A 22,882-nucleotide genomic window follows, 5' to 3' on the forward strand; every position below is an offset into this window, starting at 1 on the left:
TTTTCCTCCAAGTCTGACGATATGGCATAAAGCAGTACTTTAATTCTAACCTGCTGCATCTTTACAAAACCAAGTGGCGCCGTCCCTCTTGGGCCTTGCCTGGGATGAGTGAAACTCACCTTTAAGAAGAAGGGCATGAAGGAGAGTTTGATTCCACGCGCCAAAGCAACAGGTTTCAGCTCTTCTCGAAGCTTAACCAGCTGAGTAAGGTCAATCTCATCACAATACCCAAAGTGGGGAATCTTCAGGGCTGCAGACATGGTCTTCACCATTGCCTTCTGGAAGCCTAGGAGAAAGCCAGTCATTTTATATAAACCTGATAATATTATTTTTCAATACAAAATAGAAAAACTGTACCATTGTATTATGGTAATTTCATGATGAATTTGAAATTTTCTGTTAGTGAGAACTGAAAGCCAGGTGTGGTGGTCCGCACCTTTAATCCCCAGCGTCGGGGAGGCAGAGGCAGGAAGATCTCTGTGAGTACACAGCCAGCCTGGTCTACATATCGAGTTCTAGGGCTACACAGTGAGATCCAGGCTCAAAAGGCAATCAAAAATATCATACGATGAAGATGCATCTCCTGAGGCAATTCCACAAAGTAAATTACCGCCACTTCATATTACTGCTGTTACCATTACCTGTTACTGGCTCTGTTCGGTCTTTGCCTGTGAACACTGGAGGCTTTGATATCGGCGTGGGAAAGGGCTTGTCTTTGGGCTGTGGTGGAGGTGGTGTGATTTCAGATTTTGGTGAGGGAGGCAGTATGGCTCCTGTCTGCTTTTCCAAAAAGCTGAGGATATCTTCTTTAAGTATTCTGCCATCTTTTCCTGAGCCAACAACTTCACTCAGCTTAATCTAAAACAGAACACATTTTAGTGTTAAAAATAAACTTACCATCAACGTTTAAAGATGGAGCAGAAAAACCAGGCAGGGATGGCACAAGCCTAGTCCCAGCACTCGGGAGGCAGAGGCAGGTGGATGGCTAAGTTCCAGGCCAGCCTGGGCTAAATAAACACACACACATACACACACACACACACACACACATTCTTAAAAAATAAGAGTAGCCCTGCAGCCCAGGACAGCCAGGGCTACACAGGGAAACCCTGTTTTGAAAAACCAATGCACACACACACACACACACACACACACATATATATATATGTAAAAATTTTTCCTAGTAACTTTGTTTGAGGAACATTTTCATCATGTAAGAAACAAGCCTCAGGACCTCTGGGTAAGCAGCTGTTACTTTTATATACCGTTGTTCATTTGTCCATTTAAATCTCCAAAGTCTCTAAATCTCCCCATTATTCTTTGTCTCTTTTTTTCTTTTTCTTTTTTAAAAAGTCAGGTCCCTCTGAATAGTCCTGGCTGGTCTGGAATTTACTGTGTAGGTGAGGATGGCCTTGAACTCACAGAGATCCACCTGCCTCTGCCTCCTGAAGTATGGGCCACATCCCCTAGGACCAGAGTTACAGCCAGCTGTTGGCTGACATGTAGGTTCTGTAAATCAACTCTGGGTCCTCTGTGCAGCAAGGCATCTTTACCGTTGAGTCATTTCTGACATTCCTTCTCATATAATTCTTATTGCTTATTAATGAAACTCACTACTCTGTATAGTTAATATATATTGATTTCTTTTTTAAAGATATGAACGTTATCGGTTGCTGTAATGGGTGGTTTTGCGTGTCAACTTGACACAAGCTGGGGTTATCACAGAGAAAGGAGGCCTCCCTTGAGAAAATGCCTCCATGAGATCCAGCTGTAAGGCATTTTCTTAATTAGTGATCAAGTGGGGAGAGCCCATTGTGGGTGGTGCCGTCACTGGGCTGGTTGTCCTGGGTTCTCTAAGAAAGCAAGCTGAGCAAGCCAGGGGAAGCAAGCCAGTAAGTAACATTCCTCCGTGGCCTCTGCATCAGCTCCTGCTTCCTGACCTGCTTGAGTTCCAGTCCTGACTTCCTTTGGTGATGAACAGCAGTGTAGAAGTGTAAGCTGAATAAACCCTTTCCTCCCCAACTTGCTTCTTGGTCATGATGTTTGTGCAGGAATAGAAGCCTTGACTAAGACAGGTGCCTAGCCCAGTGTCATCGCAGAGGCTTCCTCTGGCAATGACAGGAGTGGGTGCAGAGACCACAGCCACACACTAGGTGGAAAGAGAGCCCAAATTGGAGATCTCTACCAGGTTCCTACTCTGGGAACAAGGGGGAACCCCACAGAAGATAGACAGGAAAAGTGTAAGAGCCAGAGGGCTCAGGACACCAGGAGAACACAGCCCACAGAACAAGCAAGCAGGGCTCACAGGAGCTCATAGAGACGGAAGCAGCAATCACAGAGCCCGCATGGTCTGCACTAGTCCTCTGCCTATGATTGGGTTGTAAGCTTGGTATTCCTGTGAGGCTCCTAACAGTGGGAATGGGTGTGTCCCTGACTCTTCTCCCCTGCTCCAGGGACTCTTTTCCTCCTCCTACTGTGCTGCCTGGCAGAGCCTAGAAGTGAGGGTTTGTCCCCAGGCTTGTGGTGTTTTGTTACACTGTGCTCGGTTGATGTCTCTGAGAGGCCTGCGCTTTTCTGAAGGGAAATGAGGAGGAGTGGATCTGGGCAGGGGGTATGGAGGGACAACATGGACTGGGAGGGGAAACTGTGACAGGGATGTACTGAATGAAAAGAATAAGTTAAAAAACAAACAAAAAACAAAATCTGAATGTAAAGAGAAGCCACAGAGAAGCCAGCTGTGGTAACCCAGGCTTACAATCTTACCATTTAGGAAGCAGAGGCATTGTGAATTTAAGGCCAGACTGGGCTACAATAGGAAGTGCCAGTGAGCCTGAGATGCATAGCCCCTATTTAAAACTCCCCCTAACACGGGCTGGGGTGTAAATCAGTTTGTGAACCATCTGCTCTTGAGAACACAAGGCAGAACATATCACAGAGTACTGACCAGTGTCCTCCTCGCAAGCTGAACTGTCCTGGCACTTCCACAGCTCACAATACAAACTTTTGGGTCCCCCCCCCCCCCCACGGTAACAACTATAATTCTCTCAGAAATTCTCTGCATCACAGCCGAGTGGGAAGAACTCAGCTGTGTAAACAGAATTCGTTTCAGTCTCCCAGGTCGGCCACTTACTTTGGGCTTGGACAAGTTAACATACCTCCTGGTCCTTTCTCACCAGCAACAGTGAGGATCCAAACACCCTGGAGGGTTGTTGTAAGCATCTGAGCTATTGTGTCTGGGGCCTGGCACGTAGAAGCTTGAGGTAATGGATGGGAAGGCTGCTGTGCAGCACCAGTGCTTCTGTGGTGACAACAGTCCCTGGTAAACTTTGGCCTCACTGCACTGTTGGCTGTGTGACTGTGCTGGCAACCGTTCCACTGTAGGTTTCACAGTAGCTCCTTATCTGTGAGGCTAATTGAGACATCTAAATTCCTATCAGTGTCAGGGAGCCATGCTGTCAGACCTGTTAGCCACCACACAGCACAGAAAAGGCTGCAGTTTGGATCTGGAATGTCCCCCCGAGGTCTGTGTTCCAGGTTCGTGCTCAGCAGAATACAGTGGGGATTGCCTATAATTCCAGTGCTCTGAAGACTGAGGTAGAGGAATAGAGATTATGATGGGCTATATGATGATTTGAGGCCAGCTTGAACCACATAATGAGATCCTATCTTTTTTTTTTTTTTTAAAAGCATACATACATAAACATAACAAATAAAATAAAGGACTGGTTTAATTTAGTGGAGGTGGGACAATGTGGAAACTTTGAGTTGGAGTCTACGGGGAGATTTCCCAGTAATTATGGGTGTGTCATCAAAGGGGACTATGGGTGGCCTTTTCGTTCCCATCTCTAAGGAGAGTAAGCTTCCACCTCTGTGCACACCTACCATGTGCTGCACCACCACACACCTAGGACAAGGGGGCTGATTGCTCATGAACTGAAGACCAGGAAGCTAGGAGCCGACTTAAACATCTCTTCTTTAGAAGGTTGTTTATTTGGGGGATTCTGTTGGAGTTATGGAGAGCTGAGTAACTTACAGATGGACAAAGACAACACAATTCTCACGTCTCAGCACAGGTTGGTAGAGTTTTGTTACCTCGTCCATTTCTGTCCCATTCTTAAGTCTCTCCCCTTTGCTACCCTCTCCTTCCCTTTATAGACTTTTGCTTCTTTAAGAAACCAATCACAGGTATCCACATTCTTAAACTGTGTCTCTAGGTGACCTAAGCTAAAATGCTGGTGTGTACGTGTGTGCTTGTTTGGTGTGTTCCTGTGTGTGTGTGTGCTCATGTGAGTGTGGGTACACGTTCACACCCAAGCCTGTGCATGTGGAGGCCAGGGGCTAACCTCTGGGGTCATTTCTCAAGAGCTTACTTTTTTGAGGCAGCGTCGTCTCTCACTACATCTGAAGTTTGCCCCAGGGCTCCTGTAAGCTCTTCATCCTGAATGTTGGAATCACACATGCGCACCACCATGCCAGGCTTCTTGTGTGAGTGCTGGAGGGCTCAGCTCTGCGCACTAAGCATCTCACCACCTAAGCCACCTAATCTCCCCAGCCCCAAGACACTGGTATTTAGCAATATTTAAGAAATGTTAACTGCTACTGCTACTGGGCTCTGGGAAAGGAAAACGATACCACATTATTCAATTAATATGAAGTGCTGCATTCACAATGACCTGCCATTTCTTCCTGGTGCCTTATTTTTATTGGCATGAATGATTGTATGAATTTATGTCACAAATGTATGAAGTGTTATTAGGTGCTAGAGGCAGCTATCAGAATACAGAAGAGCCGGAGTTGACGGTATTGGTCGTGAGCCACCCACTATGGACCTGGGAACAGAACCCAAGTCCTCTGGGAGCAGCAGATACTTGTAACAGTGCAGCCATCTCTGCCCCTCCCAGGTGGAACCACTTTCATTAATTCCAACTTAAACCATTTCACAGAGAGCTTTTTTTTTTCCAGAGATACAAATGTATACTTTCTATGTAGTCTCAAACTTCACTTTTAAGAAGACTCACATTATTTTCCATTGCCAGCCGACGCACTGCAGGCGTTGCTAGTGTTTTCTGGCCTTTTATCTCTTGGTGAGTGTGCTCATCATGGGACACAGCGGGGGTTTCAACAACATCTTCCTCTGAATCTGGAAACAAGGTTAGACAGCGTCAGTCAAAAACATCTCTTCAAAAGCTTAGTGGCAAACATCTCTTCAAAAGCTTAGTGGCGGGGTTGGCCAGAGGGCTGTGTCAGTAAAGCACTTGTCATGCAAGCATAAGGACCTGAGCTTGGCTCCTCAGCACCCCATAAATGTCAGGTGTTGCAGTGTGTGTCAGTGACCCCAGCACGGAGGGGGCAGATGGGGGAAACAAACGTATCTGGAGTTCATTGCCAGGAAGCAGGACTGAACAGATGTGAGACACATCAGCTTCAGTGAGACACAGTCCCTCAGAGAAGGTGGAAAGTGATAGAAGACGACCCCGGATAGCAACCTCCGCATGCATGCTCACACATACACACACACACACACACACACTTCACAGTTATTGGTCTACGACTAACTCTGGATTGCTCAGGTGGAAACAGGGCAACCCTGAGATGTGCTGTGAAATTTTTAAGGGTTGGGGCCGAGTGAGTTGTCCCTAGGTCGTCACAGGTGTGCTCTCTCCTGCAACTCTGGAGCTCTCCCTCCACTCTTGGGTCTCACAGGTAACAACTCCTCCTTACACAAAGTCCTGCTGCGACGCATCACCACTGGCCATCTGCACATAGGCCAAGCCAGGGAGGACTCCAGATCTGAGACATTGAACCTGCTATCCTAGTATGTTAGATTTAGCTTCTCTAGGCTCCAGTTTGTGCTCTGCTAATCAATGTTCGGGACTTTGATCACTAGTGCCTCAGAGAGCTTCTTGCTTCACTGAACATCAAAGTTTCCAGAGGGCAGATATCAGACAGATGAAATCTTACTGTACAGATTTTTGCTGTGGTATTGGATTGAAAGATAATCAGGTATCATGGAAAGTCTTTTCAGATTTCCTAGTTTTCTGATCTAAATCCTTAACCCAGATTTCATAACTTAGAATTATCCTATTTGAGATAGAGTTTCTCTGTAGCCAAGGATTGCTTTAAACTCGCTATGTAGGCCGGGCGGCGGTGGCGCACACCTTTAATCCCAGCACTTGGGAAGCAGTGGCAGGCAGATTTCTGAGTTTGAGGCTAGCCTGGTCTACAAAGTGAGTTCCAGGACAGCCACGGCTATACAGAGAAACCCTGTCTCGAAAACCCCCCAAAAAAAGCCCAAAAACAAAAACAAAAAAACCAAAACCTCGCTCTGTAGCCTAAGCTGGCTTCGAACTCACAATCTTCCTGCCTCCACCTCACCATGCCGGGCAGGGACTGTTTTATACTGGAAGTCAGCAACAAAAGGAAAGCAGTAATGAATATGGTCTGACACGCTCACCCTTTAAAGCTTCTGTCTCAATGTCGATCAGTGGTTTCCCCACATAAGCAATATCATCTAGATTGTAATAGAGCCTCTTAATGACGCCATCGTAACGGCTGGTGATGGTGACAGAAGCCTTGTCACTTTGAACTTCACAGATGCTATCAAACTGAGACACCGTATCTCCTTCTTTTACATACCTAGAAGAGAGAGACACAGACACATTTACATGAATAGTCGTGATTACAAGTCACCCTTGCATGTTTGTGTAAATGCCACTCGGAGTTACAGCCAAGCCATCTAGTGCAGCATTGACGCCCAGATGCCTGAGAAATATCTTAGAAGAGATGGAAAGGCTTTCTGAGTTTCAGACGAACCCCTAACAAATGATAAAATTAAAAACAAAACTAAACCCTTTATCTCAAGGTTTAATTACACATTCAGGTACATAAGTTCTTCTTTTTTTTTTTTAGTGATTTGTTTATTCTTATTGTATATGAATTAGTGTTTTGCCTGCATGTATGTCTGTGTGACAGTGTAAGATCCCCTGGAACTGGAGTTACAGACAGTTCCATATGGGTGCTGAGAATTGAACACAGGTCCTCTGGAAGAGCAGCCAGTACTCTTAACCCCTGAGTCATCTCTCTGGCTCCCCTAAACAATTTTTTTTTGTTGTTTTAATTTATGCACATGGGTGTTTTGCCTGTATGCCTGTATGAGGGTGTGAGATCCCCTGGAAGGGGAGTTACAGACAGTTGTGAGCTATCATGTAGGTGTTGGGAACTGAACCCAAGTCCCCTGGAAGAGCAGCCAGTGCTCTTAACTGCTGAACCATCTCTCCATTCCTGTTAAATAAGTTTTAAAAATGTTGCATTTGAGTGATATTTCCTCTTGTTGTATAATACTATGTAATGAGCATCCCTAATTAGAATATACAAAATCTGAGATTTTTTCTGCCCCAACAACGATGCTCAAAACCTTTGACTCTGGATGCTCAAGTGCTGAGGCCTAAGCAAGAATTCTGTAACCCACTGTATAAAACCTGAAGCAGTTTTGTTCCTAAACATCTCAGATAAATTATATTCAACCTGTATTAGCTTCTGATCAGATTTCAAGAGTGAACACTGGCTTTACAAGTAAATAACAATGATGACAAGGATGATGGTGATGTCATCAGTAGGCATCCTTTATGATTTTCACATTTCCCCAATGCCATACTCTTTTTGCCTGGTCCAGCGCAGTCTTAAAAAACAAAGATAATGCCCCCAAACTGAAGGAAGACTGGGAAAATGATGTCCAGTCAAATAGAAAATAGCAACAAAGTGGCCGAAGGGTACATGACAAAAGACAACGAATTCTGCAGTTAAAGATTGAGTAAGATAAAAAATATACTAGAAGGCTGAACAACAGATTGTCTTTGGTAGAGGAAGGAACCAGCGAATCTGTGGATCAGTCAGTTGAGATCTCCGAGACAGTGTCATAGCGCACACTAACACACATGCTGGGGTCTCAGGAGGAAAGGAAGGAAACAGGGTCAGAATGACAGTTCAAGAAGCTGAGCATGGCTGCACAGACCTGTGACCCCAGCACACAGATGGCCGAGTCAGAAGGATCATGAATGCATGGTGAGACGCTGTCTGAAGAAAGAAAGAAAGAAAGAAAGAAAGAGAGAAAGAAAGAAAGAAAGAGATAGGGAGGGAGGGAGGAAGGGAGGGAGGGAAGAAGAGCTTTTTTAAGAAATAATGACCTAAATGTTAAACCTGAAACTGCCAGAAGAAAACACAGGTAATAGCTTGCATGAAACAGGTGTAGGAAAGCCAACAAGGGACAAGTGGGACCTCATAGGATAAAAGGCTTCTGTACATAGGATAGAAGGCTTCTGTACGCCTCAAGAAACAGACAACTCGGTGAAGAGGAAGCCCACAGAGCCGGAGAGAATCTCTGTCAGCTATACATCTGATAGGAAATTAATATCCCAAACATATAAAGAACTCAAGAAACAAACAGTCAAAAAGACAAAACTCATTAAAAAGAGAGGGGTGGGAGTGGGGGCAGGAGAGGTGGGGCTCGGACCTAAACAGAGAATTCTTAAAAGAAAGAAAAAACAAAAAGTTAAAAAAGAAATTTCAAAAAAACGTTCATTTTCCATAGCAATTAGGAAAGTACAAATCAGATCAACTCTGAGGACTCATTTTACCCAAGTCCCAGTGACCAAGATCAGCAGCCACACAAGTGACAAGGAACTCTAGGACCCTCCCTCGCTGTTGGTGGGATGGCAAACTGGTTAGGCCACTCTGGCAATCTCACATCTGTGGAGAATTCTCAAAAAGCTAGACTAAATCTACCATATGAGCCTGCCGTACTACTTGTTGGCATCTGCCCAAAGGAGCCGCACATCCCACTTCCCAGATACTTGCTTGGCATGGTTCTTGCTGACTGCTGCTGTTCACAATAGCTGGGAAATGGAAACAACCCAAATGTCCTTCAGCTGGCGAAAGGACAAGGGAAATGTGACATAATGCACACCTGCAATACTGTGCAGCAGCAAAAAGAAATGAAACCGTGGACTTTGCAGGTGAGTGGGTGGAACTAGATCCAGAAGGACAGACATCATGCTCTCCAGGTGAGTGGGTGGAACTAGATCCAGAAGGACAAACATCATGCTCTCCAGGTGAGTGGGTGGAACTAGATCCAGAAGGACAGACATCATACCATGCTCTCCTTGTTCTGAGGCTCCAAGCCCCAACTCTTTAGATGTGAGCACATATTCTGGAAAACTACAGAAACACACGATATAGAAAGGGACCATTGCTAGGGTGGTAGAGTCAGGAACAACAGAGAGAACAGCAGGGCACACGGGATCTGATAGGGAAAACTGGAAAGATGAGGGGCACGAAATAGGGAGGTGGGAAGAAGATAGATAAATACAAAAGTAGGAGAGAGGTACAGTAAAAATAAGGAGGTCTAAAAAGGGCACAAGGAATGATACTATTAACTACCTACCTACACAAACACAAAACAAAATAAACTCTGTAATATACTAAGTCTGTGTATAAATAGTTTAAATGAAATTTTCCCATTTGGGCTGACAATGCTCCTTCCAAAGTTCAACACCAGGCATGAGAAGGCCTCTTTTGAGGTGTTGCTCAGAACTATCCAAGAGACCTCCCCAACATCACAGACTATTGCTATTGCCCTTGGAAACCCTAGAGGTGGAATGCAAGTCCCTAACTCGGGAAACAACACGACACACTTCAGACACAGGCCCAGAGGCCCCTGAGCTGGAACTGACCCGAGTGCCTCCAGTCATTCAAGCTTCCAAAGGAGGGAGGCAACCGACAGTCCCCTGCAGCTATGACACCTGTGAGCCACAACAAAGACCAGCATGCACAACAGCCGTAAGCATGCAGCAGGGGTTCCCTGTGGCCCCCAACAGCTCCCTGATTAGACTCAAGGTCACTCAGGCTAGTACAAAAACCGAGACAACCACCCAGGGTTAGTGAGTTAGGGATCTGAGAGGAGAGCCTACAGCCCTCACTTCACTAAACCTGGAAAATCTCTAGCTTCATCCTTAACATCTGTCCTTATACGCACAGGTCAGTGCATCCTCATTGCCCTATCAAAGAAACTTCTCAGAGACCATTATAGAAAACAACAACCAGTCAGAATGCAGAGGTGTGGAGCCCAGTCCCAGTGGATATTCTATAGAACACTCTCAAAGCTAAGCCTTCTCCTTGAGCAAAACGGGACAGAAAGATGCTGAGTCAGAGGATCATGGAATTTGTTGTAAGATTTGTCTCCTAGTAATGTCAGAAGCTACACCCATCAAGTCTCGCCAGCACCACTACCTGAATGTGAGCTAAACAAGGACAACAACAGACATGCCAAAGTGGACAGGAAAACGATGAGGCCTCAACCCTACAGAACTACAGGCAACTAAGGAATGCTGAGAGAGGGAGAAGCGGTGTTCCCCAGGGAGAGTACAGTGGGTGTCCATAACCAAATGACAAGCTCTGAAGGCATAATACAAGTAACGTTATATAGACTGAGCAGGTCCTATTTATGTATCTGAAAATTATATGTATGTATGTATGTATGAATATCCATATATAGAATATACATATATATATATATATATACACACACAATTAATGAAAAGAAGAAGCCATGAATTTGAAAAAGAAAACAGGTATATGGAGAGTTTGGAGGGAAGAAAGGGAAGGGTGAAATGATATAATATCAAATATATAAGAGATAATTTTAAAAAATAAAATAACCCAACACAGATACCGTAGAGGACTTCAGGGTCTGTGTTGGTTCAGAGATGATGCACCTAACCCTCATGAGGCTGGAGGCCCCAGGGAGTTTAGAAGTTTGGTTGGGTTGAGGGGTGGGGACATCTATGTGGATACAGCGGGGTGGGGAGGAGGTATGGGATGTGGAACTGTTAGAGGGTGGGAAATAAAGAAAAGAAATAAAATAGCTTCCGTCTGACCTCTGATCAGTTTAGTAAGAAGGTGCTGTTCCTTTTTTTTTTTTTTTAAAGATTTATTTATTTATTTATTTAATGTAAGTACACTGTAGCTGTCTTCAGACACTCCAGAAGAGGGCGCCAGATCTCGTTACAGATGGTTGTGAGCCACCATGTGGCTGCTGGGATTTGAACTCTGGACCTCTGGAAGAGCAGTCGGGTGCTCTTACCCACTGAGCCATCTGTTCCAACAGCAAGAGGGTGGCATGTCCACTCAGCCTGAGCGAGGGAGGCAAACCACTCCCCTTTAACCCTCTCCCTGCGGACGGATACGTGGTGGCGTGGTGGCGCCTGTGTCTGGCAGAGCCGGTGTGAGAAGAGACAATCCTTCCCTGCCGCCTCCGGGATAATCAAGAGTTTTGGCCGGACCTTTGAGTACACCTTGGGATAGTGAGGAGCCCTGCGAAAAGCACAGACTACGGCGCTGAAACGGATTAATAAGGAACTTAGTGATTTGGCCCGTGACCCTCCAGCACAATGTTATGCAGGTTGGAGATGACGTGTTTCATTGGCAAGCCACAATTATGGGACCTAATGACAGCCCATAGCAAGGTGGTGTATTCTTTTTGACAATTCATTTTCCTACAGACTACCCCTTCAAACCACCTACGGTTGCACTTACAACGGGAATCTATCATCCGAATAGTAACAGTAAGGGCAGCATTGGTCTTGATATTCTAAGATCACAGAGGTCTCCTGCTTTAACTATTTCTAAAGTTCTTTTACCCATTTGTTCACTGCTATGTGATCCAAACCCAGATGACCCCCTAGTGCCAGAGATTGCACGGATCTACAAAACAGACAGAGATACGTACAACAGAATATCTCGGGAATGGTCTCAGAAGTATGCCGTATGGTGCTACCTTACAGTCAGAATAACCTGCATTATAGCTGGAATAAACTTTAAATTACTGTTCCTTTTTTTGATTTTCTTATCCAATTGCTCCCCTATCAGACCTCATATTTTTTAATTTTATTTTTTGTTTACTGTAGCCTCCCCTCCCCCAGCCTTAATGGTTCCACTGTTTACACCTGGATGGAGCTTGCCGCTCAATTGTTCTGCCACGCCCACTGCTAGAGCCTGGTCTTTTCTGTTCCGAAGCCATCACGTGATCACCCTGATACTGTTGGCGGGAATCGGGCCCCCTTCCCCTGCTTCATAACTGCATGAGGAATAGTAAAATTGAGCTTTGATCAAAATGACTGTCTTAGCTGCATCTTTTCTCGCCCGCCTAGCCCTTCTTCTCTTCCAGGTTTCCAAATTGCCTTTCCAGGCTAGAACCCAGGCTGTGATCTGCTGGCCAGACACAACATTTGGCGAACCAACTCGGGGCTGAGAAACCGCAAAGGATTTTTGGAAGAGGCACTGCTGGTTTGGAGCTCCATAGAAGAAGAAAATAACTAAAGGATAAAGGAAATTCATACGGGAGAAGGTCCGTATGGGCTAAGCTGAATCTGCGTTAAACCCGAGCACTGGTTCACTTAGGTTCAGCAGTGAAGCTTAACAGGAGCTGGGAACTGTAACAGGCGGTAGGCCGTGGCTCTCAGAAGCTACATTTTTAGGCGTGAGAAAAGAAAGGGTTTATTAAAAGGAAATTAATAATCAGGTGGATTGCCGCAGTTAATAAAAACTGCATCATGAGGGAGGAAAATGTCCCAAAAAGCAGAGAGAAATTTCAGGAGTGCCATGCTTTGTTCTCTCTGGGCCTTATAGCAGAAGTACTCTGTCCCCTTTTGTGTCTTGTCTAATGTCTGGTGCACCAATCTGTTCACGTGTTCAATTCATGTATGTTCGTGTCCAGTCTGTATGAATTAATGTTCTATGTTTTATGTTGGATAATAAAGATAGTATAAAAAACTTTATCTGCAAAGCCGAGAGCAGTCTCGTGCTTCATCCAAGAATCAGATACATGGCAGGAGGGTCCCTGCTGGAAAAACTGTTCGTTTTAGGAAAAAAGGGCGAGTCTACAGCCTCTTAGTTTCGGGGTAAAAAAGCTAATAAATGGTTCGAGATTAATGTGTTTGACAAATGGTAAAGTGCCTTTTATTCTATGATTGTAGCTACAAAAATTAATATTCTCTGATTGGTCTAAATGTAACTGCTTCATTTGGTTCTTTTTTATTGATAATGTGCTCTGCGTTTTTTCACATTCAGCTCATAAGTTGTTGGTTAAGATTAATAATTGTTATATTGCTACAGATGGTTAGTGTTAAGTTTGATAACTCGAGTTTAGAGTCCTTCCGACATGTGGCATAAGGCAGGCCATGAGGCTGGGTCTCTAAAGATATTTCTAGCTTAGATAATAATTAATGTGGTTCCTATCCTAAAAAGTAAAAATTAAAGATAAGATTTAAAGTAATGCCTCTTTATTAAAGCATTAAAGCTTGCAGGTACTCATAGGTATTAATTGGCAGTCAAACTTCGTAATATGATGGTTATGCTTCTGATATTGATTTTAAAGATGATAAATTGTTTTAAACTTGGGTTTTGCTTTCCCAAGGTTGTAGATATTATTCTGTTGCAAAAGAAACTTGAAAATTATGGTTAAAACTGCCAGTGTTCCATTGACTGCAGCTTGCAGTTTGATTGCAAATTTAAGATTTTCTACTCACCCATATATTGTTAATTAAGATAATTATAAGAGTAATCATCTTTTTTTTTTTTTTTTTTTTAGCAGACTTAATTCTTTTATTTTTCTTGTACAAAATCCTTATGTAGTAGCCACAGCTGGAGCTTGGGTCCTCTGAACAGAGACTCTGGTGTGGGTTTTCACAAGATGATCAGTGAATTCCTGATAAGGAGACTTGGTGAAGACAGTCTCTTTCCAGAGGTCGGGGGTCAGGTAGCTGTAAGTCTTGGAGATGGCATCAAAGGTGGCCTTAGCAAAGTTGCCCAGGGTGGCAGTGCAGCCTCTGGCTGAAGTGTAGCACTCATCTATACCGGCCATCATCAGGAGCTTCTTGGGCACAGGAGCAGAGACAATGCCAGTGCCTCTGGGGGCAGGGATGAGACGCACCAGCACAGAGCCACAGCGGCCCGTCACCTTGCATGGAACAGTGTGGGGCTTGCCAATCTTGTTCCCCCAGTAGCCTCTCCGCACAGGGACTTTGGAAAGCTTGGCCAAGATGATGGCACCTCGGATGGCAGTGGCAACCGCCTTGGAGCACTTAACACCAAGACCAACGTGACCATTGTAGTCCCCAATAGCGACGAAAGCCTTGAACCTGGTCCACTGGCCAGCCTGTGTCTGCTTCTGCACTGGCATGATTTTCAGAACCTCATCCTTTAGGGACGCACCCAGGAAGAAGTCAATGATCTCAGACTCCTTAATGGGCAGGGAGAACAGGTAGATATCCTCCAAGGACTTGATCTTCATGTCCTTAACCAGGCGGCCCAGCTTGGTGACAGGGATCCACTCCTTGTCTTCAGCTTTACCTCCATGAGCCCTGCGACCTCGGCCATGGCCACGGCCTCGGCCACGACCATGGCCCCTAAGACCTCTGCTGAAGCCACCCAGGCCTCCTAATCCTGGGCCCCCTGGGTCCTCCAGGCCCTCCCGCTGCACCGGCGTCATCCGCCATTTGGTGTTTTCCCGAAGAAGCGAGTATTGTCTTTGTGCATAGATTAGACCCTCAAACAATCAGTTTGGCTATAGTTGCTGCCTGGCAGGAAACTGCAGTACGGGCAATTTTTTCACAACACTAAAGTTGTGAAGAACGTTTTAACTGTAAGTCATCTTTTAAAAGAGTATCAAAAATTGGAGGCGTAGACAGTTAAATTGTTCCTCTAGAATCAGCCCTTATTACAGGAGGGCCAAGATGCTCAGATTAAAAAATATTTTACGTTTGAGTCAATGCAGGGCTCTGGGCAGCCTCAGAGCGGCTTGTGGCCTTCTTGTGTTTTGCAAACAGTGCCTGAGAAAGCTTTTCCCTGTGTTCAAAAAATTTCTTTTTAACAGTGTTGCAGATCTATTCAGATGTTTAAAATAATGCTTAAATTCAAAGAGTTTTGCTTCTAGTGAACTGATAATCACTAGAAAATTTTGCCTCTAGGTATGCCTAATGTAGCTTTACATTATGTAAGAAAAATGTTTATTGTCTCTGCTTCAATACAAGAAGCGAAGAGTTTGAATCTTTCAGTGTATATTGTTTCCTAAGTAGAAAGTATTTTATTAACTAATGCTTCTCAAGAGAAGTTTACTTTAAATCCTTGCTCTCACCCAAAAGATTCAGAGACAATATCTTTTTATTACTTAGGATTTTAGTTTACTACAAAAGGTTTTACAAAAAATAAAGAAAGCTTTTATAATTGTTATTAATTATATTCATTGGTAATTAAATATTAGTTGTGCCCAAGACAATTCTTTGGCCAGAAAAAACATTGTAAAATCATTTTTCTCATCCTCCCAGCCAATCGTTGGCCCACGCGGGCCCAACTAGCTGCTGTGGGGCAGAGCCTTGAGACACGCAGTTTCCCCTGTTTCAGCACAAATAATCTAGTTGTGTGCTGTAGATGGTGTTTTAAAATACTAAGTCAATGCTATATCTCTGAGCTCATAATTGCTTAAGATTGTTCGTCCCTCAGATACTATTAATTCTCAAATTTGTAATTGCTTATGCATATACAACTCATAGAAAAAATGCTGTCCTTTTAAGAAGGCGGTTTTTAGACATTTATTAAATTATCCTAATTGCCTGGACATTTTTAAAACAATGCCAGGATAAATTTATATCTCAGACAGTCCAAAGGCCGTCCATATAAAATAGGTTGGATATATAACCTTGTTCTTTATATATTCATAACAGTTATGGTTTAAGATAATATTTTAGTATTCTTAAAAATTGTGCATGTATAATTCTTTCCTTTTAGTGTCCTCAGTTACTACTTGTTTCCACATAATAGTGTTAATTCTTGAGGACTTTTACTTAATAATTTGCTACAAATAAATGCTCTTATTCCTAGTTAATAAATAAATGAATTATGCACATGTGACTCTTAATAACTTTTCAAGCTTTCTAGTTACAACTGCTCCTTAAGAAAAATGATTGAAAGTGCAATTAATCACTGCCCCTTTACAGCCAAGTATTTATAATGTTTTGTCAACAAGTTATTAATTCAAAAGATTAGATATTGTGAAACTTTATAACTTTAACTTCTTAAAAGACAAAAAAGAGAAAAATTGTATCCCCATACATACTATTTAGTGCATTCCCATGCACACTATTTAAATCATACCTTTATTTTCAAAATTTAAAATTTAAGGTCAAAGAATTTAATAAATGCTTTATAGTATCTTAAAAGGATCTACGTATTGGCTTATAGATTAATCCTAAACAGCTACCTTATTAGGGAAGGGAAAACATAGGTTCTCTCCACAGAACGCTGCAGAAGCATGATGGTTAATTCGTGTGATGAGATGGCAGGTAAGTTGACTCAGTGTGCTGATTAAAATGACTAAAAAAAAAACTAAATTAAATTCATGTTTTAGATCCATCCTTGCTTGCCATTTTTCCAGCTTAGACTAGCTTTGAAGCCTTTTAACTTTATGGCAATAGTACATCAGAGACTGTATATTCTGACTTAGTGAGATCAGTCATTTAATAGAGTCATAGTGATTTTCCTCTTTTCTTCAGTGTGACCAGTCATTCTAACTCAATCTTAGACTGGTCTAATATTCAGTCCAATATTAGAGATTCCTATATTCTTAATTACCTAGCAAAGTTAATTCAGAGCACATCCCCCACTTCCAGAGAGTCTCTGGCCTTTTTACTAATTCTAAAACCAGCCCAGAGACTGAGCTTGAGCCTTGCTAATTTGCAACTGAATAAAGTACCTGAACTTCCCCAAAAGAAGCTTTGTGATGTTACTCTTCACTGTCTAAGATTTTTGTCTTTCAAGCAGGTCAATCTACACCTTCAGCTGGACTGCAGTGGGCATGCATCCCTGCCCCCTAGAGCATACAGGAGGCAGCTACTATTTTCATTTCAGCATGCTTTGTGACTTTTGGTCTGAGTTGAGATTTAGGTTTACCAAGAGGGCTAGTAAAGCAAATATTTCAAATATTAAAAGAGATTGGTTTTTATTCTGATAGACGGGCTTCGTCCCTTAGCTGGCTTCTGGTTTTTCACCCTTGCTGTTACTACAAGGTCCCCTTGGTTCCTCAGGCTGTGGGAATAACAGAGATGAGGAGGATGACTTCCAGCTCCTATTTTAGCCACAAATTGTGGTGTTACTAATGACATAATTCTTGTCTAGGCCTTGCTAAATCTGAGGTTGACAATTCTCCTTTAGGAGCTGCACATTCTCAGAACTGTGCATACTGGTTCGTGATCATATGAATACAGTATGGGTACCGCTTGGTGCAGAGAATTACTGCAGGGGGAGGTCCAGCTTGACCATTTCTGAGTTCCCTGTGCGATATACCCGGTTTGAATGGAGGTTGGTATCTATTCCCAGCTAAAAACCAAAAATATCTAAGGCTCTGCCTCCCCTCCCCAAAAGATACCAACAGCCACAAGTGTGGGTCCTGACAGCACCCACGGGAGGAATCGGGTCAATTTCCACCCAAGTCAAGGTTAAAAGCCCACTCATATACAGATGAGAAAATCATTTGATCACCTCAGTTAAGCGTGGCCTTATTAAACTTAATAGGGGGAGAGAGGTTGGAGACCGTACTGTCAGAAGGGCAAGCCCTTCACAGCCTCCCACCCTGAAAAGCCAATTGGCCTTGTACTACGGAGCCAGTCATACCCCTCCTCCCTGTTTCCCGCCTGTCATCTAAAAATTCGGAGGAATATCAACTCAGTGTTATTCTTAATAACGTGCATTTCAAATTTATTCAGTCAAACTTCGCCAGGGTTCCAACGCCCTACTTAAAATTCAACTAGGAAGTTACCTATTCAGTACTAATTAGCATTATAAAGTCAGAGCCTACTGCTCAGGGCTATTCTGTTAGTTGTTTACTAGGACAGAAAGGGCAGTCTTATCCAGATACGGTTTTCCATAAGAATAGTTAGGAAATCCTTTCTCTTTAGCCCTAGGAATTCAGGCAGAACTATTAAGCATAGATACATTTTTTGCCTCTGGCCAGCCTTTTCTTTTTTTTCTTTTTATTTTTATTAACAACAGGGAGGAGATGTAGCCTCCCCTCCCCCAGCCTTAATGGTTTCACTGTTTACACCTGGATGGAGCTTGCCACTTAATTGTTCTGCCACGCCCACTGCTGGAGCCTGGCCTTTCCTGTTCCGAAGCCATCACGTGGTCACCCTGCTTCTGGACCCCGAGATTATTTGGTGGGAATTGGGCCCCCTTCCCCTGCTTCATAACTGCATGAGGAATAGTAAAATTGAGCTTTGATCAGAATGCCTGTCTTAGCTGCATCTTTCTCTCGCCCGCCTAGCCCTTCTTCTCTTCCAGGTTTCCAAAATGCCTTTCCAGGCTAGAACCCAGGCTGTGATCTGCTGGCCGGACACAACAGTTTGCCTCCCTCCATTCATTCACATGCTCATCTGAGAAGACTTAAGTTCTTCCAGCTTTGGACAATAACTGCTTTTAGAAACTGTAAAGAAATTTTTTAAAAAACTGGAGCATGTGTATTATGTGTCCAGTGTCTTCACTCTAACTTGGTTATGAGACTAAAACAATCCTCACTGCTCTAACATGCTGAAGAAGCCATCTGAGGGGGAGGGAGATGGATGCTCAGCTGTTACATTGAAGGAAGCAACACTGTTCTAGCAGCATCCATTCTTGTTTAAACCTTCCACTGTTAGAGATTTAAGGTTACACGATATACTTTATGCTCATAACTGATGTGGCTGGAGAATTGGTATTGAATTATAGCATCAGCAGAACAGAAAATGTGATGTATTTTAATGCACGTCAATAAAGGAATGGCCTGTTCTTGTTCTACAGAGAATGGAAATTGGAAGTTAAACACCCTATGTATTCCCAAATAGGGTCTCAAAAATTTTGTAATTTTCATTTAAGTTGTTAGGAGGCTTGGAGCTATTAATCTATCTTCCAATACTGATTAATATAGCACTGAATAAATGATGCGAGTTGTCAATGGATGAGTTGTCAATGTCTAATAGCTCTCCTAGTAATTGATTTATTTTTCTTCAATAGTTACATAAACCAATGGAAAAATAAATAAATAAATAAATAAATACTGGCTTGAAAATTGATGTGCATATGCAAGAAGTTAAGTTGTTTCCAAAGATAAACTTAAAGATAGCAACAGCACACACACACATCAAAATAAAATGACAAAAAAAAAAAAAAATCTAGAAATCAGGGTAACAATCATTCCTCTTTGTTGGGAAGGCACCTGAGATTAACAGGTGCTTTTTAATCAGAAAACAAGAATTCCAAAAGGTAAAGAGATGATTTATTCCGTGAGTGAGTGGATGAAAAGACCACCCCTAAGAATATTTCCATTAGAGGCTGGAGTGGTGGCGGCTCACTGGTTAGGAGCTCAGGCTGCCCTTGCAGGGGGCCCAGGCCTGGGCCCAGGCCTGGTTCCCCGCTCCTACACCAGGGGGTTCATGGTCACCTGGAACTCCAACTCCTGAGGTCTTTTATGACACTGATTTTGAGGGCACCTTTGCATGTGCGCGTGCATGGGCAAGTGTATACACACACACACAACACACTAAAATTAAATCTTTAGGAATAGTTAATGTCTTTCCAGAAGTAAAACAGATAAAACTAGTGACTAACACATTCACCTTTCAAGAAATACTAAGAATCCTTCAGGCTGAAATAAAAAACACCAAATACTAACTCAAATCCACGTGAAGAAATAAAGAATAATTAGAAGTACTGATAGATAAGTTAAAAGGAGAATTCAAACAGCACACTTGGAATATCTAACTGACATGAAAGAAAGTGGTGATGAAAAAAAATGTCAACAAAATGGCAGACAAAAATCTTACTTTGTCAGTAATTACATCAAATATATATGGTTTAAACACTACAGTCTAAAACTACAAAAAAGAGCAAGCATTAGCAGAATGGATTTGTCTAAGTGATCCAACTGTATGGCTATAATGCTCGCTCGCTCTCTCTCTCCAGGGTCCCATGGTGAATCTGAGGCTAGCCTCAAACTCAGAGTCATCCTCCTGCCTTAGCCTCCCAAGCGCTGGGATTACAAGGGCAGGGCACACTATTCTACAGATAAAATCCTATATTTAGCATGTTCTAAGTCTAATATAACGCACATATTTTTCTTGAGTCATTTGTAAATATTAAGTGAGAGAACAAACACAAGAAAGCTCTTAATAATTCCTAAAGACCTCATGGGAAACTTGTGACATGTTTGTCACTTTAGGAAAGTTGTAGTCAGGCATGGTATGCACACTGGGGATCCTGTCACAGTTCTTGTCCAAAGCTGGAAGAACTTAAGTCTTCTCAGATGGGCATGGGAATGAATGGAGGGAGGTAAACAAAAAATAAAATTAAAAAAGATGAGGTCTGATAGGAGAGCAGCCGGATAAGAAAATCAAAAAAGGAACAGTAATTTAAAGTTTATTCCAGCTATAATGCAGGCAGGAGGATCACAAGTTCAAGGTCAGCCAAGCTATGTATTGAGATGCCCCATCTCAAAAATAAAAGATAAAAAACCAAACTATTAAATTTGGAGTGAGGGGGACAGATCCTCTCTGTGTAGTGCAGGCTTACCTCAAACTTGAGATCCTCCAGCCTCACCCTTCAAAGTAGCTGGGAAAACCTCAAGAGTCTCATAAGGAAAAAAAAATTCCTCTTCTAAGAGCCTTAACTGCTTTACTATGCATGTAAATCTACAAAATGTAATAAGATAGAAAGTAAGAAGTGTTAAAACTGGTCTTGAAGCAAAGCAACAACAAGTCAAATGCACACAGTCCTTGAGAGTGTGCGACATTTTCAAGACATTGCATTTTAATCATGTGAGCGGCCACTTTGAGTTGGGACAGTCCTGACTGTTACCTGACTCTACATAAGGGCGTAGAAAGAACAGCAGCATTCTCTGTTATCTCTGAGTATCATGGATGTGGTGCACACACATACATTTAGGCAAAATATTCAAACATGTTGAGTAAAATAAGAAAGTCTAAAAGTTTTCTTAAGGCCAGTAGTGGAGAGACAGTGGCTCCGCAGAGAACAGGTGAGCCACAGATGTGGCAGCTAACTAGTTTCCTGGCTCATCCCACAGTCATACAGCGCCAGGCAACACACCTGTAAGGAAGGCTGCTCACTAACATCCTCTGCTTATAAAGCAGAGAATGCTAAGTAGAGGAAATGACATTCGCCGGCGTCAGTCTGGGTCTTTAAGGAGTATTTGAGCCCCCAGCAGTGGCACATAATGAGTAACCCAACACTGAGATCACAGGAGCTGAGGCAGAAGGATGACAAGTTTGAGGCTAGCTTGGGCCATAGTGCAAAATCCTATACTGAAGAGAAAAAAAATAAAAAACTACGGTGGGGGAGAAATCTATTATGCATCATTACTGCCATTTCTAAACTCCTTTAAAACTCAGTGCACTGCCAAGAGGCATCTTTTCCCAGAAGATGAAAGACGCAAAAGGATGGAGAATGTCAAAGGCAGTAGAGGGTTTCTGCCTTTTAATATCAAGCATATATGTATGCGTGTATGTATGTATGTATGCATGTATGAATGTACATATGCCTGCATGCATCTATGTATCCATCTATATTATATAATTTAAAAAATTTTTGTTTTAATGATGGGGGACATGTAAATACGAGGGCACTTGTGTAGTTTCCTGTTGAGGCCAGAGGCAGAAGATCTCCCTAGAGGTGAAGTTACAGGCAGTTCTGAGCTACCAAATGCAGTTGCTGGGAACTGAACTCAGGACCTCTGGAAGAGCAGCCCACGCTCCCATCCACTGAGCCATTTCTCCAGTCCTACATTTTTAGGTTTTCAGGAGAATTTTTTGATTTGTGTCTTTCAGGTAAATTCATCTTTAAGCCTACAGGCAATGCATTCCTTGCTAGGTACCATAGATCAAGCCAAGTTCATTACAGAGAGTTAGACAACAAGATCATTTTAAAACATTAGGAAGGAAAGTTCACATATTAGATTCTTCCAAGTGGGCTGGGTGTAACTCGGAGGTGGTGCGTCTAGTTTGCAGGCACAGCGCACTGGATCTGATTGTCATGCTGTCCTGGTTTTATATCAGTTTACCATCTCTCAGAAATTATCTCTTTTTTAGCTGAAGTAAAGAATAGACAGTTAAGCCGGGCGTGGTAGCACAAGCCTTTAATCCCAGCACTTGGGAGGCAGAGGCAGGCGGATTTCTGAGTTCGAGGTCAGCCTGGTCTACAAAGTGAGTTCCAGGACAGCCAGGGCTATACAGAGAAACCCTGTCTCGAAAAACAAAAAACAAACAAACAAACAAAACAAAAACAAAAAATAGACAGTTAAAGGGGTTTTAGTTTGTTTATATTTTAAAGAGAAAGAAACAAGGAGTGGAGAGATGGCTCAGCCATTACCAGCACGGGGTTCAATTCCCAGCAACCATATGGTTGCTCACAACCATCTGTAACTCCAGTTCCAGGGGACTCTATATCCCATTTTGACCTCTGAGGGGACCAGGCATGCACATGGTACACAGACATACATGCAGGCAAAACACACATACATAAAATAAAGTAACAATTATTAATAAATCACATCGAAGAAAGTTTTGTGGAATGACTTCTGCTACCAGCATATTAGCAAAGAAGTTTCTCAATTTGAGTCTTACTTTTTTGTACATTCAGTTAATTTTCCATTGACATAGAATTACTTTGAGACTAACTTACCATTCTTTAATAGTTACTTCTCGAATTCCTTCTCCGATGTCGGAGAGTTTGAACTGAACAACCTGTCCCTGGAGCACTTCAAAAACAAATGGGAAAAGATCTCATTAAATAT

At 42.9% G+C, this 22,882-nt stretch overlaps 1 protein-coding gene and 2 pseudogenes across 2 annotated transcripts in view; 1 reads left to right on the forward strand and 2 right to left on the reverse strand.

Moving 5' to 3' along the window:
- The window catches only part of Dbt (dihydrolipoamide branched chain transacylase E2), a 43,769-nt gene that overhangs the window by 9,974 nt on the left and 10,913 nt on the right, over positions 1–22,882 (reverse strand). The window contains exons 3-7 of one of the 2 annotated variants that reach the window (XM_021158231.3): positions 22,771–22,846; positions 6,455–6,636; positions 5,019–5,140; positions 642–858; positions 120–286 (exon numbers count right to left, since the gene is read on the reverse strand). In XM_021158231.3, coding sequence (XP_021013890.1) covers positions 120–286; positions 642–858; positions 5,019–5,140; positions 6,455–6,636; positions 22,771–22,846 — 764 coding nt within the window. The remainder of the gene's footprint in view (positions 1–119; positions 287–641; positions 859–5,018; positions 5,141–6,454; positions 6,637–22,770; positions 22,847–22,882) is intronic. The other variant, XM_085835561.1, reaches the window with a different exon arrangement.
- On the forward strand, positions 8,955–12,465 carry LOC110290981 (ubiquitin-conjugating enzyme E2 D3 pseudogene; annotated as a pseudogene).
- On the reverse strand, positions 13,618–14,359 carry LOC110291221 (small ribosomal subunit protein uS5 pseudogene; annotated as a pseudogene).

Source organism: Mus caroli, unplaced genomic scaffold (genome assembly GCF_978045245.1).
Source record: "Mus caroli unplaced genomic scaffold, Mus_caroli_1 scaffold_3, whole genome shotgun sequence".
NCBI lineage: Eukaryota > Metazoa > Chordata > Mammalia > Rodentia > Muridae > Mus > Mus caroli.